Source organism: Thermobia domestica, chromosome 4 (genome assembly GCF_964235325.1).
Source record: "Thermobia domestica chromosome 4, izTheDome1.hap1.1, whole genome shotgun sequence".
NCBI classification, from domain to species: domain Eukaryota; kingdom Metazoa; phylum Arthropoda; class Insecta; order Zygentoma; family Lepismatidae; genus Thermobia; species Thermobia domestica.
In genome coordinates this window covers 216,707,573-216,727,941 of record NC_137457.1, presented here as the reverse complement: position 1 = coordinate 216,727,941, position 20,369 = coordinate 216,707,573, and the positions used below count along the sequence as shown (strand labels likewise).

At 36.0% G+C, this 20,369-nt stretch overlaps 1 protein-coding gene across 1 annotated transcript in view; it reads right to left on the bottom strand.

Annotated features, from left to right (window-relative positions):
- Positions 1-7,228: 7,228 nt before the first annotated feature.
- LOC145683032 (uncharacterized) overlaps positions 7,229-20,369 on the bottom strand; it is a 123,639-nt gene continuing 110,498 nt past the window's right edge. The window contains exon 5 of the mRNA XM_081754389.1: positions 7,229-7,348. Within this exon, the coding sequence (XP_081610515.1) occupies positions 7,229-7,348 (120 nt within the window). The remainder of the gene's footprint in view (positions 7,349-20,369) is intronic.

The window sequence follows — 20,369 nt, the reverse complement described above, 5'->3', positions numbered from 1 at the left end:
CATAAGCTTTCCAACGCGGTATGCTTCATGTCTCTGTGACAATTAGGTAGGATGCTAGATCTAAGAAACAGAAGTTGGACCACAGTAGAAAATATTCAGTAACCCTCCTTGGTCCGCGGTTCCGAATTTTTATCTCCCTTACTGTTGAACCTACGTCCTTCATTTTTTAATATTATTGTTACCAATGTCTGGTCTACGCGTGGGAATTTTTCTGTCGGCGTATGAGGACGTACAGTGTTGCCATTGTCCAAGAAATATCAATTAAAAAAACAAAAATCGACTTTCTTCTTCTTGTTCTTCTCCGGGTTGGGCATGATGGGTACAAAAGTGACTTCGTTGGAATTTGTGGTCTATGAGCGTTCCAACGAGTTATCATTCATGTCTCTGTGTCAATTAAGAGGACTACTAGAGCCGCTAACGTAAAGGTCTACGATTTTTTCGAAAAACCAGGGTCCGCCATTTTGAAAACCGTTTTGAGGGGTGTTCCCGTGGTCCGATTTTGTCGGATTTTGAATATGTTATTCAGTAGTAATTCCTGAATCGAAAATTGTTTAAAAAGCTTGTGTTGCAATTTTTACTCAGGTTGAGGGTAAAATTGCTCTAGATTTCCTGAACTACTATGGATTCCTACTATAAGACTAGGGAGGAACAAGAATAAAAAGACTTTGGTGGTAGTTGCAAATATTCGTCCTCTTTAACGAAACTTGATTTCATAACGAGTTTTGCGTCACAATTACCATCCTAATGCCGCAGGTCGTTTGAAGTAGTTTGAATTACATGCTTTATATTCTTTTCTTTCACTTACGATGGTTGAACATGACTGAAAGGTTGTAATCTTACTGATGAAATTTTACAAAGACGAAAATGGGGTTACAATACAATATTCCTTTGTTACTTACGTACGTATTTCTCTATATTTAATTCCACAATTGAGTTATTCATATTATTTTGTGCAACTGTATATCCTATTTCGTAATGCGACCATAAAATACTTTGGAGGGGGAATGTACAGTACTACATGTAGAGAATCTTCGTAAATTATGTTTCATGTTATGAAAGTATCAATCAAGGACTGATTGAATGTGAAAACATCTTATGACAAAAGTAAAAAAACAATGAGGGTAAAAATAATATAATTAATGCTTTTATAAAATGTCACAAAAATTGTTTTGTGGGTAAAATGAAGTAATAGGTCTAATATTATAAAAAAATGCATTGAACGCGATTCTTAATAATGGATTATGACGAACCACATACTAGTCTAAGTTCAATTTCTTCATTTTATACTATTAAATGACTTCCCTTTTTACGGTCACTTTTGAACTTCTTCCTCAGAAATCTTTGAGTTTTACGTCTCACGTTTATGTCGGCTAGGGTAAAGAAGACGGTGATGATGAGAAATGAATGAAATGGTGGGTGGAAACAGGAGAACTCCAAGAAACCAAAGCACACGGTGTTTGTTCACCACAAAGTTCACTTGGCGCGAGCTGGGGTCGAACCAGGGACCCCATGCACCAGAGATGAGCGCTCAACCACTGAGCCACCGAGGCCCGCTGCTTTTTCCTCAGATTGACTATAGTATTGGAAGATACGAGTCTCGGGATGCATGTACGAAAGGAGTCAAACAAAATTCTACAACTATAGGAAAAGTAGAAAATAAATTAGAAAAACATTTTAAAATCACACTTTCCTTAAAGAAATAAGGAACAAAATAAAACAAGTCGTACTAAAATATAAAAACTAAAAGAAATCGTACAAAAAGTAAAAAAAAAAACTATTTTGAAGATAATTACTTTCATTTTTATTTGCACGTAAGTGAAAATAATATAAAAAATATACTAATTTTCTTACTTTTGAGTACAATTTATTTAATTGTTTGTTAATGTTTTACAGGAAAAGCATGTTTTAAAATATACATATTTTATTTTAATTTTCTCTTCTAGATTCTTTATGTTTTTTTCAAGTATTTAGAACATGTTTACTTCAGAGTCAGATTGTGTAATAACAAGCACATTCAAGAATAGAAACACACATAATCCTTTTACCACCTACTGAAATATCATCTTTTTTATGTGCTTATATTCCTTCCCAATAGGCTATGTATTGGTTCGTGAAAGACAGGATCCTGTTGAATGACTTTGTTAAGTATACTTTTCTGTCAGTTCCTGTTTTTATTCTTTTTCTTTTAACTTGAAATACATGCTCTTTTTATATTTGATCCTTCCATTCTATCCCATGAAACGGGATTTGGAATCAATTAGCCTTTTAATTTTATGTCCCACAGTTACATTCTTACGCTAAAAAAGACGAGTGACTAATGAAATTAAATGATGATGAAGTAGTTTGTGAAATTAAATGTCGGAGGAAACAGGAGACATCTGAGAAAAGCCATACACAGGATGTTGTCCACCAAAGTTATATGACCTGAGATCGAACCAGAGGACGTCTCGCAACCATAAATGACCTCTCTACCACTGAATCACCATACCTCTCACCTTCTATTCCATTACTATCTTCTTCAGGATTGGTATATCGAAGGTAAATAAGAGTAGCTACATTAATACTATTTTAATTTTGATAAATAAGGTTGAACATCCTTGGTTTCGTAGGTGACATTATGGGTCTAAATTCATAAACTGGGACACAAACTGTACCACATTGCTTTAGGTTATTCCTCAGAAAGTTTGTTTTGTGCAATATATAAAACGAAGCTTCGTTTTAGTATCTCTGTTTATAGTGTGAGGGATGTAATTTTCGTTCCCTATGAGAGCTTATGGGATACAATTCCATGTTAAGTTGTTAATCCACGAGTCATATAGTCTCGACGGCGAAAAGGGATTACACTCATACTTCGTCTTTAAGGAACTAAATTTAACGGTCTTCGGAAGCAATAAACAAAATCGGAGCAGTAGTTGATTCGATTTCAAAGTCCTGTCTTTAAGCTAAAAATGTTAAATTTACTATGTTATAATGTATATTTACAGATTAGTGTATATTATACTATAGTGTATATCAAGTTACATACACTGCTGTTTATGAAAATTGCAACAACCAGAAAGACCTATGCTAGAGCAATGAAATTTATTAAAGAGATTAGGTACATGGCAAGACACTAATGATTAGAAGTACAGAACTCTACACTACGTGCGACCTTGAAAAAATAGTATAATGTCAATTCCCAACGTACTGAGATCAGTGCCTATATACGTCCTGGCATAGAATCAAGAAGGTGTTGGTTATCTTCCTGGGGATATTCTGAACACTCTGTTTATACGCTAGTCCAAAATGAATCCATATTTGCAGCTGGTGGACCACGACGAAGAACTTCGCGCCCAACCATATTCCAGACCTTCTCGATGGGAAACATATCAGGCAATCGAGCAGGCCAGGGAAATAGTGTTACCTGGGATTCTGCTAAGAAAGCCTGAACATTTCTCGCTACATGTGGCTTGGCAATTTCCTGCTGAAATATCGCGTGTGAAGTTACCTATAGATAGGGTAGTACCACCACGGGCTCTAAAACCTTACCAATACCGGTTGTTGTTCATATTTATCTGGACAGGGTGAGTTGCTCTCTTATGTTGTAACCAATGGCGCTGCACACCATCACACAGGGCGCTTGTCTGCTATGACAGTCAACAATGTAAGCTGGCAGTTTGCGCTCACCAAGGTAACGTCGTACGCACATGAGACCATTACTGTAAGACAGGTTGAAACGGGACTTCTCCGAAAATACCATATTTTGCCGTATACCATGCCAGTGATAGTGTTTGCGTGCCCATATCAGTCTGATGAGTTTGTTTCAAATCAAGGGGAGCCGTCGCAACGGTACGAGAGCCACCAGCCCAAACTTCAGCAAACGACGTCGAACAGTCAACGCAGATATGGAAACACCCATGACAGTGCTCCAGCGTGGACCCAACATTGTAGATGTCTCAGTCCGGTTCGTTATGGCCATCCGGACAAGGTGTCTGTCGTCTCATGCTGTAGTCACATTGCGTTGTCCAGTTCCTGTTCGTCTCTTTGAACGACGACGACCTAATTTATTTATCTTTTGTAATATGTGGATATTATCCACTGAAGACTTAATGCAGAAATTTACTAACAATTTGCAACATCGGACTCCTTTCGCCACCTTTCTGTTCGTTGGATCAAGGGATGAGTGACGTCCCTAGTAGCACAGCCAGCATAGGACAGGTAGGCTAGTGAGAAGCCAAGGTTGGCAATACACTCTATTGGTCGCTTTACGAGTATTTACCAACCAACTTAATTGCCAATGAAACCTTTGCAAAATAAATTAAATTCTGATTAACATTCGACTTCGTTATCGCGGCTGATCCTCATTGCTGTGTGAAATCTAGTGCGAGTAACAGGTGTTTACAATTTCTACGCCGATTCAGAATCCCGTCAAATCTGAACTGTACTCTGTTATTCATTTTTTTCAAAGCACAAAATAAGCACCCAACAGATATTAACAAAGCACTTGTTTCTGTTATGAAATCTCAATGTTGGTCATAGCTTACCCAACGACGATGAGATCAAAAACGAAGCTGAAATGAGGGTGGGGGTATTCCTTGACTATGAGATTCGAAACCTGATATCCCGATTTAACAAGTGTTTAGATAATGGCAGAATTACGTAGAAAAATAACTTCTATATTACTAAGTGCATTACTATACTTATTATTATTAAGTATAACTTGTTACAAAGGTATTGTTACTATTAGTATTACATGGTATAACTTGTTACTAAGGTATTGTTACTATTATTATTACAAGGTATAAGTTATTACTAAGGTTTATTACCAAGTACCTCTATATTACTAAGTTATAGCAGTCATTCTGTCCAATTCGCATATTTTAAATTAATACTAACCTTTGTAACCTTATTTTCCGGACTTACTTCACTCTGTTTACTTTTATTGACGAGTATTAGGAGTATAGTTTCACTTTAGTTTACAAGTAAATTTAAGTTTACTATAAAATCTAAAATTTTATAAGGCAGTATTACTATGTACCTGATTTATTTACTCTTGCTTCAACGCTAATAAGTTATTATATTTCAGAACTTCTAAAAGGGTCTCGAAATCTACCTAGAGATATTCTACGAAGTACGTAACTAAATTTTTTATTATTTACGTAACAGAAAATTGACAATTGTCAATTCATTACATAGAGTTGTAGTAAATATAGGCTATATTATGTTCTGTTCATGTAAATAATATTTTCTATAGGTAATTGAACTAAATAACTAACTCTATGGCCTATGGAACTCGGAGGTTCAATGCCGCATTCACAAAAGTTCTCCACTGACTTCGATCCTTAGCCAGTTGGATCAAGTTTCTACTTTGTATTCCTATTTCTGAGAGATCCATCTTAATATTGTCCTCCCATCTGCGCCTAGGACTTCCCAATGGTTGTTTTCAGATTAGCTTTCCAGTTAAGACTTTGAAAGCGTTTCTACTTTCTTCCATCCTGGCCACATGACCTGCCCACCTGAGCCTTCTAGACTTGATGACCCTAACAATGTTCGGTAAACTGTATAAATTATGTAGTTCCTCGTTATGAAGTTTCCACCATTCCCCGTTCCCGTTCCTCTTGGGCTCGAATATTCGTCTCAGGATCTTGTTCTCAAATACTTTTGGTCTATGTTCTCTCCTCAGACCCTAACAGCACAAGATGTGCTAGGCACATACCATTTAGGTGTTCCAGCTACTTTTTAGGTACCCGACACTTGACACATATGATATTCATGTGCTGCTAAGTATGTACTTCAGGTACCTACAGTTTTAGGTACTTGTTACACATAATTGATATTTGCAACTAATTATGTACCACAAATATATTAGTATTTATATATCTGCCTCAGTTTATTTATTTAACGGCAGAGTTAAGCCTATGTTTACCTTATCTTACACTCAACCAACTCAAATGTATACAAGATATACGCATTACCATTGACATCGAATCCATAAAAATTACAATTGCTATATTAATGCATATGTATATACATACACATATATACCCCTACACATATATACCCCTACGAATATGCTCCCTTACATACCCCTCCCCCGCCATACCCTCATACTATTTATCATAAAAACAAGAAAACTATACATACAGCATACAAGAAAACTATACACAGAACGATATAGGTATTCTTAAAAGTATAATACGTTACATTCCCCCTCTCCCCCACACCTCCCCAGAAACCTAGTGTTATAGATACATACCTCAAGTTTCTGTTTACATTTGGCTGCTACTGATCAGTTTTGTGAAAAAAAACACAATTCCCGAGATTGGTGTACATTTTCTAAGGTAATCAGATATTGCTTCAAATTTCTTTTGAATGTCGCAATTGAGGGTGAATTCCTTACATCTGGTGGAAGTCTGTTCCATTCTCTAATACCAGAGATTGTGAATGAATTAGCCATTTGATTCGTATTATGAAGAGGTATCGACAGCAGTGTTGATCGGCTAGAGCGAGTATCACGATTGTGGCTATCTCTAACATACTGTAGTTTATTGTAAAGATATATAGGCACACACGAAATGTCAAAACTTTAAATAAAATTGTCATTGATTGGTATATATAGCGAGCTTGGATATCTAGCCAGCCCAATTCATTAAAAAATGACGTCAAGTGATCAGAACGTTTAAAATTCAAAACCGAACGCATGCATTCTGAACCCTCTGTAACTTTCTGAGCGTTTCTTTATTTACATTGCCATAAGCTCCAATGCAATAATCAATATGTGATAGTACGAGGCTTTGTACTATAGATGCCTTAATTGGATAAGGCAACATATTTTTCAAACGGTATAGAGAGTGCAGTGCACCAAACGCCTTTTTGCATACATGATTTATATGATCCGCCCATAGAAGATTCTGATCAAATATCAGGCCAAGATTTTTCACTTTTTCATCAAAAGCTATATGTGTTCCATTTAATGTAATTTTACGAAGTTCGGTGCTCTGCAGTCTGCAGATGATATTTCTCGAACCAATTATGATACATTTAGATTTATTGGGATTTAGATATAAATTATTAGATTGGGCCCACGCACTTATGCGTTCCAGGTATAAATTTATGAGTGAGATAGTGTCATTTATGTCTCCAAGATCTGTCGAAGCATATACTTGAACATCATCTGCATATAAGTGATATTTAAGGTGGCGAATTTGTTGAGACAAGTCATTTATGTACATAGAGAACAGGATCGGTGCTAAGACCGTTCCTTGACTAACTCCACAGTGCACTGTTGTCCATGAACTTTTATTGTCCAGAACAGAAGCACGCTGATATCTATTCTGAATGTACGAACGAAACCATTTAACCGACGTATCTGTAAAATGAAAGAGTGACTTAAGTTTTGTTAAAAGAATTTCGTGATCGACAGACTGGAATGCTTTATTGAAATCTAAAAGTAAAAGTATTGTGAGTTGTTTCTTGTTTATGCTTTCTCTAATGTCATCTGTAATTTTTATAAGAGACGTATGTGTGGAGTGTCCTTTTTTAAAGCCAGACTGATATGGACATAAGAGATCATGAGAAATTATAAAATCAGACATTTGATTTTAATACAATATGCTCCAAAACTTTCGAAATACACGGCGTCGCGTTTATTGGTCCATAATCGTTCGCCGTTATTGATTGTGCTATTTTCTTGAGGGGATGAATGAGAGAAAATTTCCACTAGCTAGGAAAACAACCCGAAAATAGAGAGGAATTACATATGTCCATTAAAGGGAACAGAATATATCTCATGATCTTCTTAAGGAATTGTAGTGGGATGTCATCAGCCCCTTTGAATTGGATGTAATTTTTTTCAGAGCTACCTCTATTTCTGGGACAGAAACCGTTCTAAATTTTTCGTGAATGCTTGGGTTTTCGCGTATGTTTTTCATAGTAGATTCTTTTGTAACATCGTCTATACTTGGGACTTGAGCAAAGTGATTATTTAGTTTGTTAAGTGGAATGTGTATAGATTGTACTTCAGTCTAACGGTTTCCTATACCGAACATGCGTAACTTATTCCAAAGATATTTGGGGTTATTGCTTTGAGTGCATAGATCAGCCGCAAATCTAGTTTTAGCAGTTCGAACTTTTTGTGTACATTTATTTCTGAGGATTCTATATTCTTCAAAAGTATTGGCAGAACCACTAGGATTAATTTTCTTGGACCATTTAAATTTCTGATAACAGGTTTTTTAAATCTTTTTTTTTTTTAGGTGCATGTTTATTGAGGAGAGTGTGAATGAGGCTATTAAATAATTCTAGCTTGCCTTCAATGGAAGGTATAATTAGGATGTCATTCCAGGGTATTTGCGCTGCGTCCCTATCTAATGCTTCATTTACGTGTTTTAAATTTCTACAAGTGGAAATTTTAGGTCTATATTTAGGAACTTTTAGTGAATAGCTAGCGTATATTAAATCATGACGTGAAAAACCGGGGGCAGGAAATTGCCCATGACTGACAATTCTAGAGGGGTCTGCAGTTATAATATGATCTAGGAGGCTTTCACTATTGATTGTATGGTGCGTTGCCTTCAACGCACACAGTGAAAGGTTGAGTGAGAGAAGGGATTCTTTGTACTTTTTACAATCATCTTTCATCGAAAGTAAATCATAGTTCGTATCCCCACAAACCATTATATGTTGGTATACGGGAATATATTTAGATATCTCGTTTAGGAAGTTGTCAAATTTTGCTTTAGGTGGTCTATACACCACTGCTAAGAGCACCTTTTGGTGGTTTAAATTCACTTCTAATATAAGGAATTCACTCAAATGTATAAATATTAGGCGATTGACTCACCACTTTCACTTTTAGGTCGTTTCGTAGATACGCACATAGTTTCGCACTCTAACGGTCATTTATTTTTATGTCGTTATTTGGGACATATATCTGTCATGTTCCATGTACGTCCTTTAGGTATGATCTGTCAGGAAAGTAAATGTACACCTATTTTTCGAGTCTGGCATTCCTGCGCTCCATCCGTGGAGAGTATGAGAATTAAATCAATCAAATGTTTACTGAGGGGCAAAAAGAAAAGCTTAATCTGAATAAGACATTGCAGAGGGGCACAAGCTGTGAATACGAATAGTGCATTGTGTAAATAAAGGACGACACCGAAAGAGAAAGCCAGAAACAGCTGTTAAACTTACAAAAAAAGAGTAAAAATTGTCGAAGTGGGAGCTTAAAACACAAATACAACAAATACGCCGACAACTAAACGGTCACCATGCCATAATCTTGGTGTGGTAGTTAAGGTGCTGGCTTACAAATGCAAAGGACGCAAGTTCGAATCCTCGGGAAGGACATTTTTAAAAATTTTTGTTAATAATACATACAACTCATCAGAGATGGTAAAAGAGGTCGTATTTAGTTTTTCGTAGCAATTATTATTGGTAATGTTTAGTACTGATAATACTTTTTGTCTTTGCGTATTGCTTTTATTCTTTTCTTCATTTCCAAAGAAAAGAATATCCGAACAAATGCCACCAAAATTCCTCATATTTTGAATGTAAACGCCATTTGCAATTAGTAAAGAATAAAAATTGAACGTTCCGAAGTAGCTGCAAAAAGTAAAAAGAAAAACATGGAAGTCGACCATACTCATGGTTACTAAAAATACCATTTCTACATGCCTTACACCTCCCGACCACGTTTCTACGTTAGCAAGTAAGAGGTTTGTGTTTAGGTTAGTTTGGTCAATACGTTTTGCAAAGGGGCCCGGTTTAGCTCTGACGCACCACAGGTGCGAGAAGGGAGAAAAACACTTTTTCTCTCTCCCTCTGTGTGTCTATTTATCTATCTATTTGTATATATATAACGCTATTTGTGAAAGCCATAACCACCCTAATTTTCAGCGGATTGAGACGAAACTTGGCACAAACATTAATTGCTGAAATATCTTGATGAGTTCGTTAACCAGAATAATCAGATGAAAATGTTCAAAATGGTGGCCCTTCAAACTCTTAAAAAGTTCCAAGGGAACCAAATTTCGCCCATAAATAGGTATTCAGAAAGTTTGAATAAATTTTCCTCTTTTACTGAAATATTTGTGTGCAAAAACTTATTGAAATATTGGACCCGATTAATCGCCTAAAGAAGGTTCACGCCCTTTCGCTACGGTCAGTTTTTTTTTTTTTTTTTTTTTGCAGGAGGGGGTTATCTTTTTATTGGAACAAGATGATTGTTACTGATGATATGAAATTACACATTGAAAGTGAAGTAACTTGTGTAACGTGTTATTTGAAAGAATAATATAATAAATGTGCATTCCTCTAACACAGAGAGCTCATGTATTTCGAGTTCGTGAGCCTGAATGGCGAGGAGTGTTATTTGATTTGCTTTTTAGTAACACATTGCATTGCAAATAAAGGTAGGCAACATTAGTGGTAAGTAAAACAATAATAATAATAATAATAATAATAATAATAATAATAATAATAATAATAATAATAATAATAATAATAATAATAATAATAATAATAATAATAATAATAGGTGTTGTTTGTGGCAAGGCAATATCTTCCTCAGTTCTTCTTCAAACGTAATGATTGTAACGCCATATCTTCCTTACAAACAAAATATTAGCAATTTATATCGAGAGAACGGGAAACTGTAGAGCGATGGGACCAACGTTGGACAGTATGCACTCATAGTACTCAGAAAAGTAAGCGATTTCAATGCAAAATGAACGAAGAGTCATTGTCATGGGTACTCATGGGGCCACGGCAGAGCCCTCTTTAGGCAAAATGTCGATAGCTTATATCGAGAAAACAGGAGGTGATACTGGGATGGGACCAACGTTGGACACCGTGGACCCATAAGGCGCATCGAAAAAATTAGGGAGGCGGGCGCCAGCCAGCCTTACTTATTTCCACATAATAATATAAAATTATATTGTCGAAATACACACACGAGTTAGCTACTAATATTTCATATTATTATTATTATTATTATTATTATTATTATTATTATTATTATTATTATTATTATTATTATGTTATTATTATTATTATTATTATTATTATTATTATTATTATTATTATTATTATTATTATTATTATTATTATTATTATTATTATCTCCAGCGTCTTTTCATTATGTGAGCATGTTTGACATGAAACCAAAGAGAAAATCCATCCTGTAGCGAAAAGAAACAATACTTTCTCTCAAATGGATAAAATAGAGATTGATTCGAACTCGCATGGACGGCGCGAAAAGCCAGTGCTTTATCCACTATTTTTTTTAACTGACTCACCGAACGCGTTTCAGTAACTTACTTATTGCTAATTTTACTTGCTTCACTCGTTTAACTTGCTTTTTCTAATAACTTATAACGACAGGGACACGAACACAGAAACATCGAGAAGAGTTAAAAATGATAGATGCTCTCCCGCCGAGAATCGAACCCGAGATTCCATACACCCAAGGCTCACGTGCTAGCCTCTAGACCAGCGGCGATGGCAACGCTCACTTCCTGTGTCGTTAGGGATTACGACCACTGTATTGCCAGCTATCACTTCTGTGGGTTGTATACTATGATCACATGTTTCTTCTTTGCTGGAAGAACCTACATTATATGTAATACATGAGGTATTTAGACCTACATGCTCTTCATATAATGTAATAAAAGGGTCATGGTGTCGAATTTTAATACATGACGTATTGCAGTATACAACATGCTTTGCATTACTTGTTTGTTTGTAGACAGCTACTAGCTTAGTGTTCTGAAAGGTTGTGTATAAACTAGGGATAGCCCGTTCCGGAATTATTAGTTTTCGGACTCCCGAAAGTAAAGCCGGATAAATTCCGGAATTCGGAAAATTCCAATTTTGTAATAATTTCGGAATTCGGAAAAATCCGGAATTTAGAAATTTCTGATTTCGTTAACATTCCGGAATTCGGAAAATCCGGATTTTTTCGAAATCCGGAGTTTTTCTCAATTCCGGAATTTTCTAAATTCCGGATTCTTTCCGAGTTCCGAAATTCTTCTGAATTCCGGAGTATAACTGAATTCCATAATTTTGCGAAATCCGGAAAGTAAAAGTTCCGCTTCCGAAAAATGAATTTATTTTGGTTAATATGAATCGTGGCGGAAATAAGTCTTTGACCAGGTAATGGCGACTGCTTTGAAAGAAATGGGGAGTATGAGAATTCAATCTGTCATATTTGTAGTTTCGTGTGGAGAAAGAACGAACTTGTGAACCAGTGGTTTAAGAAAAACTCAAGTTATTAATATAAACTTTGCCGACTTCATAAAAGAAATACGAAAGACATTTTGAATCGAAAAATATAACATACAAGTTTGCAAGCGGAGACAAAGAAACCTAACGTAACCAGACTAAAGACGAATCGTTTACCGCGTAGCGATCGCGGTTCAGTGGTCAAGGTGCTTCTGCGAATGCACGTTGCAATCTTTTTTTTTTTTTTTTTTTTTTTTACTTTAGAATTTTTGATGGCGATTGATCAGCGATAACATACGTTTTATTATATTCAGATATTTGAATACTCGGATGTTTCAATACTTGAACTATCAAATCTTCAGGAATAATAATAGTAATAATAATAATTATTATTATCTCGTAGAAGATTAAAAGCTAGAAGCTAAATTATCGCTCAGGTCATACCATTACAAGCAGAAACGTGACATTTGGAAAGAATATTTCGGTTTGGTTTAATGTTGCTCACGAGAAGAGGAGTTTCTCATCTCGTTTCTAAAGTGAACTTTGTGGTGGACAAACACCGTGTGCGTGGGTTTTCTCGGGGTTCTCCGGTTTCCTCCCACTTTCTTCATTCCACCGTTTCATTCATTACTCATCGTCACCGTCTCCTTTAGCCTAACCGACATAACCGTGGGACGTAAAACTTAAAGATTTCATTTCATTTTTTCATCTCGTTTCTAAAACAAATAAAATAACATGAGAATTAACATTTTGCATTCGAGACGGGTCAGGGCTAAATCAAAATTTTCGTCTCTCTTTGGAGATGAGAATCGAGACGAGACGAAAAGTATCGTAAACATTTCCCGTCTTGTCTCGATTCTCGAAATAGTGTATGTCCATTCTTTAAGTAACAATTGCTCTGTAGACTGAATCTCATAGGCTATTTCGTTACATTGTATTTCAGAGCTCATTGAATTATGCTCTGTGTAGGTATTTTTGTAGCAAAGCTTTTATATTTACCTCTGCATATTCTAAAAATTAGTTTATTATATGCCTTACTGTCGCGTGATATTCAGTTATATTTATTACAGTTATTTTCCTCAAAACATACTTTCTACATGAAACTTCAATGAAAGGTTCTAGTTTAAAATGTTGGTAGTTGCAGAGGTGTGTCTTGAAGGTACGGAACCCTTTCCCCGAAATCTCTACTTTTAAGTAAGTTTTGCCAAATTTCAGGGCAAGTTTAAAACTATTATTATTATTATTATTATTATTATTATTATTATTATTATTATTATTATTATTATTATTATTATTATTATTATTATTATTATATCAACTCCATGTATAATCTTTAAAAGATATACGGTTTGTATCTGAATAGTAAAAGCTAATTGACTGTCGATCTCGGTCGTCTGGAAGTCTTCAGGAGGCAAGGACATCGGTCACGTTCTGGGTTTGAGTTCCGAAGGGGCAAGTATTCGGGCTCGAGCAAAAAATTGTTAAAAGTTATAGGCTTCATCCAAACATATTCAAAACAGCTGGGACCGGGTTTGGGCTTCTCAACGGCTCGAGCGGTTCGGCTTACAGCTCATTCAATATCGAACCGAATCGAGAAGTGAGCCGAGCCAACAGCTCACCACACCGAGCCGATTTGAGCCATCGGCTTAGTTGAGCTGAGTCGAAACGTGCTGATGAACTAGTTTCAACTAAGCTGGCTCGAACCGGTTCACATGAGCCGAGTAGGTGACCCATCCCAACCGAGAAAGCTCGAGCCATCGGCTCAATTGAGCTGAGTCGATGGCTTGTTCCAACTAAGCCGGCTCGGGTCATCGGCTCATCCCAACCGAGCCGACTCGAGCTGTTCGCTCAGTTGATACGAGCCGAGCCGGTTGATATCACTACCCGAGTTGGTCTTCTGCTTGGGCTCAAGAATTCGACCGTGCAGATCTCAGCCTTGATTTTAAGAACTACAGTATATACTTATATTGGTGATTACGATATTTGAGGCTGTTTCGTGATAATAATAATAATAATAATAATAATAATAATAATAATAATAATAATAATAATAATAATAATAATAATAATAATAATAATAATAATAAACTCTTGTCTTCTCGTTATCTAGACGAGACGAGATACACTAAAATTGCCCCACGAGATGCACTAAAATTACGAGATGAGACGCACCTCTGTCGTGAGCAACACTAAAAGTATTCCACATTACTGCTTACATTTCTCATGGCTTTTGCTTTCCAGTCTGATCAGGCCAATATTTCAAAACGAGTTAAAACGAGCTGAACGAGCGAGCGAGCCATTATCAAACTCAACTCAACTCGAAACTAGACCTCGAAAACAGCGACTTGGCTCGGAACTCAATTCAAGAAAATTACCTTTGACTCGACTCAAATTGTACTCGAGTTGAATTGAATTTTGGCTCGACTTGTGCTCATCCCTATTCGTGTTTGTATTTTATGTTTCCACTTCAACAATGTCTACTCTTTTTTCTCCTTTTACCTGCTGTTTCTGGATTTCTCTTTCGGTGTCGTCCTTTATTTACAACGTGCACTATTCTTATTCCCAGCTTGTGACCCGCTTCAATGTCTTATTCAGTTTAGGCTTTTCTTCTTACATTGACTTCACATGTGATTGATTTAATTCTCACTTTCCGCGCACGACCGATGAAAATGTTTTATTATTATTATTATTATTATTATTATTATTATTATTATTATTATTATTATTATTATTATTATTATTATTATTATTATTATTATTATTATTATACTATTGAACTTGCACGGCGAAATTACTGTATAATACGATATCATTTCTGTAATTTTACTCCATTGTATGTTATTTAGTTTATTAATGGGCACTAAATTGTCTCCAGATCAACGAATAAATTAACTACGGCATGCACTTTGGTGGAAATATCATTACAATAAGATTATTGGTTCGTTCCAAACATGTTCATGTAATGATATTTCCACCAAAGTGCATGCCGTAGTTAATTTATTCGTTGATCTGGAGACAATTTAGTGCCCATTAATAAATTAAATAACATACAATGGAATAAAATTACTGAAATGATATCGTATTATACAGTAATTTCGCCGTGCAAGTTCAATAGTATAATAATAATAATAATAATAATAATAATAATAATAATAATAATAATAATAATAATAATAATAATAATAATAATAATAAAACATTTTCATCGGTCATGCGCGGAAAGTGAGAATTAAATCAATCACATGTCAAGTCAATGTAAGGAGAAAAGCCTAAACTGAATAAGACATTGAAGCGGGTCACAAGCTGGGAATAAGAATAGTGCATGGTGTTAATAAAGGACGACACCGACAGAGAAATCCAGAAACAATAGGTAAACGAAGAAAAAAAAAGAGTAGAAATTGTTGAAGTGGAAACAAAATACAAATACGAATAGGGATGAGCAGGAGTCGAGCCAAAATTCGACTCGACTCGAGTTCAATCCGAGTCGAGTCAAAGGTATTTTTCTTGTAGTACTTAAAATTAAACTGTAGTTCTTAAAATTAAGGCTGAGACCTGCACGGTCGAATTCTTGAGCCCAAGCAGAAGACCAACTCGGGTAGTGATATCAACCGGCTCGGCTGGTATCAACTGAGCGAAGTTGTTGTATTACTATACATCTGCTTCCGCTCCTGTCAAATCTGGTCGATCTCGTTGACGCGACATATTTGCTTTTTTATACCCCTTTCTTCGTTTACTGAACAAAACAGTAACTATTCTGAAATATACTACTGCGCATGCCTCGTAGATAAATATTTCTGATGCCAATAGTTTCCGTTTTGTCCAAGGAATGTTCTTTTTCTTATTCCCAGCATGGCCATTTTATTACATTATATGAAGAGCATGTAGGTCTAAATACCTCATGTATTACATATAATGTAGGTTTTACTCTTGCAGCAGAGAAGAAACATGTGATCATAGTATACAACCCACAGAAGTGATAGCTGGCAAGACAGTGGTCGTAATCCCTAACGACACAGGGAGAGAGTGGTGCCCTTCCCGCTGGTCTAGTCGCTAGCACGTGCGCCTTTGGTGTATGGAGTTCCGGGTTCGATTCCCGGCGGGAGAGCATCTATGATTTTTAACTGTTCTCGATGTTTCTGTGTTCGTGTCTCTGTCGTTATAAGTTATTAGAAAAAGCAAGTTAAACGAGTGAAGCAAGTAAAATTAGCAATAAGTAAGTTACTGAAACACGTTCAGTGAGTCAGTTAAAAAAAAAGTGGACAAAGCACTGGCTTTTCGCGCCGTCCATGCGAGTTCGAATTAATCTCGGCTTGACTTTTTATCCATTTGAGAGAAAATATTGCTTCTTTACGCTACAGGTAGTCCACTCTTTTCGTATTTTTCGCTGTCGTTCACAGTTAAAGTGACTGACTATTATTCTCTCTACGAATGATGGATCTTCTCTTTGGCTTTATGTCAAACACGCACACGTAATGAAAAGAGACTGTCGATAATAATAATAATAATAATATGAAATATTAGTAGCTAACTCGTGTGTGTATTTCGACAACATAATTTTATATTATTATGTGGAAATAAGTAAGGCTGGCTGGCTCCCCTCCCCCCTATTTTTTTCGATGCGCTTTGTGGGTCCACGGTGTCCAAAGTTGGTCCCATCCCAGTATCACCTCTCGATATAAGTTATTGACACTTTGCCTAAAGAGGGCTCTGCCGTGGGCCCATGAGTACCCATGACAATGACTCTTCGTTCATTTTGCATTGAAATCGCTTACTTTTCCGAGTACTATGAGTGCATACTGTCCAACGTTGGTCCCATCGCTCTACAGTTTCCCGTTCTCTCGATATAAATTGCTAATATTTTGTTTGTAAGGGAGATATGGCGTTACAATCATTACGTTTGAAGAAGAACTGAATAATAATAATAATAATATAATAATAATAATAATAATAATAATAATAATAATAATAATAATAATAATAATAATAATAATAATATGAAATATTAGTAGCTAACTCGTGTGTGTATTTCGACAATATAATTTTATATTATTATGTGGAAATAAGTAAGGCTGGCTGGCGCCCGCCTCCCTAATTTTTTCGATGCGCCTTATGGGTCCACGGTGTCCAACGTTGGTCCCATCCCAGTATCACCTCCTGTTTTCTCGATATAAGCTATCGACTATTTGCCTAAAGAGGGCTCTGCCGTGGCCCCATGAGTACCCATGACAATGACTCTTCGTTCATTTTGCATTGAAATCGCTTACTTTTCTGAGTACTATGAGTGCATACTGTCCAACGTTGGTCCCATCGCTCTACAGTTTCCCGTTCTCTCGATATAAATTGCTAATATTTTGTTTGTAAGGAAGATATGGCGTTACAATCATTACGTTTGAAGAAGAACTGAGGAAGATATTGCCTTGCCACAAACAACACCTATTATTATTATTATTATTATTATTATTATTATTATTATTATTATTATTATTATTATTATTATTATTATTATTATTATTATTATTATTGTTTTACTTACCACTAATGTTGCCTACCTTTATTTGCAATGCAATGTGTTACTAAAAAGCAAATCAAATAACACTCCTCGCCATTCAGGCTCACGAACTCGAAATACATGAGCTCTCTGTGTTAGAGGAATGCACATTTATTATATTATTCTTTCAAATAACACGTTACACAAGTTACTTCACTTTCTATGTGTAATTTCATATCATCAGTAACAATCATCTTGTTCCAATAAAAAGATAACCCCCTCCTGCAAAAAAAAAAAAAAAAAAAAAAACTGACCGTAGCGAAAGGGCGTGAACCTTCTTTAGGCGATTAATCGGGTCCAATATTTCAATAAGTTTCTGCACACAAATATTTCAGTAAAAGAGGAAAATTTATTCAAACTTTCTGAATACCTATTTATGGGCGAAATTTGGTTCCCTTGGAACTTTTTAAGAGTTTGAAGGGCCACCATTTTGAACATTTTCATCTGATTATTCTGGTTAACGAACTCATCAAGATATTTCAACAATTAATGTTTGTGCCAAGTTTCGTCTCAATCCGCTGAAAATTAGGGTGGTTATGGCTTTCACAAATAGCGTTATATATATACAAATAGATAGATAAATAGACACACAGAGGGAGAGAGAAAAAGTGTTTTTCTCCCTTCTCGCACCTGTGGTGCGTCAGAGCTAAACCGGGCCCCTTTGCAAAACGTATTGACCAAACTAACCTAAACACAAACCTCTTACTTGCTAACGTAGAAACGTGGTCGGGAGGTGTAAGGCATGTAGAAATTGTATTTTTAATAACCATGAGTATGTCGACTTCCATGTTTTTCTTTTTACTTTTTGCAGCTACATCGGAACGTTCAATTTTTATTCTTCACTAATTGCAAATGGCGTTTACATTCAAAATATGAGGAATTTTGGTGGCATTTGTTCGGATATTCTTTTCTTTGGAAATGAAGAAAAGAATAAAAGCAATACGCAAAGACAAAAAGTATTATCAGTACTAAACATTACCAATAATAATTGCTACGAAAAACTAAATACGACCTCTTTTACCATCTCTGATGAGTTGTATGTATTATTAACAAAAATTTTTAAAAATGTCCTTTCCGAGGATTCGAACTTGCGTCCTTTGCATTTGTAAGCCAGCACCTTAACCACTACACCAAGATTATGGCATGGTGACCGTTTAGTTGTCGGCGTATTTGTTGTATTTGTGTTTTATGTTCCCACTTCGACAATTTTTACTCTTTTTTTGTAAGTTTAACAGCTGTTTCTGGCTTTCTCTTTCGGTGTCGTCCTTTATTTACACAATGCACTATTCGTATTCACAGCTTGTGCCCCTCTGCAATGTCTTATTCAGATTAAGCTTTTCTTTTTGCCCCTCAGTAAACATTTGATTGATTTAATTCTCATACTCTCCACGGATGGAGCGCAGGAATGCCAGACTCGAAAAATAGGTGTACATTTACTTTCCTGACAGATCATACATATTGTTTCAGATACCCTAACAGCACAAGATGTGCTAGGCATTCGCCATTTAGTTGTTCTAAATTCATCTGCTACATTTGATGTATTTGTTGCCCTTTTCCTAAGCGATTGTGTTCTAGAAGCAATGAACGCATCAACTTTATTAGATGGCAACTGTCGCCGATCATTTGAAATTGAATATGGAAGAGCCATGAAATAAAGTAGACACTCGTCAATTTGTTTTAAAATTACATGGCGAGCAGATTTTGTTTGATCCCAAACGGTTATAGTCGAATATATGCGGTTAAAGGAGCACTCTGATTAGCCGAATGCAAAAGACCTCAATGATTTATCCCTCTACAAGCGGCGTTCTTTACATCGCCTCTGTGGCCAAGTCGAAAGAGCACGAGCCTAGTAATACAAAGGTTGCTGGTTCGCGCCCGTCCTAGGTTACCTATAAATTTTTTTACGTGTTTAAAGTGTTGTTTAGACTCACCTTAATGTAAATACATTACGCATATAGAGGATTTTACATATTTTGGGGGAGTAATGTTGTGGGTCATTATGCTTACGGCATGGGGAACATACCTAGAACATACTAGACACGTTCACCAGGTAAATGTCAGGCATGTGCCTAAGGGCGGACATAAACTGTGACTATCACTTGCCATCCATGTGATTTCTTTCTCAGAAGTATATAAGGCACATACTGGACACATTTCCATGTACCTGAAGGAATATGATAGGCATATGCCTGCTATGTAATTGTGCTGTTAGGGGAGTAAGCGACCATGTTTCGCAACCATACACAACAACAGGCATGATTATCGTTTTATATATTTTAAGCTTCATATTTCTCGGTAGAATTCGCAACGACAAGAGATTTTGAACTGAATAATACGAATTCCCTGCTTTTAGTCGACATTTAATTTCTTCGTGAATATGGTTTTTGTCTTTAATATTGAACCTAGATGTTGAAAGTATCCAGTTTATCAAGAGTATTATTTGGTGTTTTAACGCATCCATAATTTGCCGTATTACGGTGACGACGAACTTCCGTGTATTTAATTTTCTCTGCCTTTACTTCTAAACTTATGTCCCTGCAAGCGTTTAATAAGACGCATTTCTTTCTATTGTTCTCCTATCACCAAGTGCGCCGACCCTCTGAGCCGAGGGGGCCCGGGC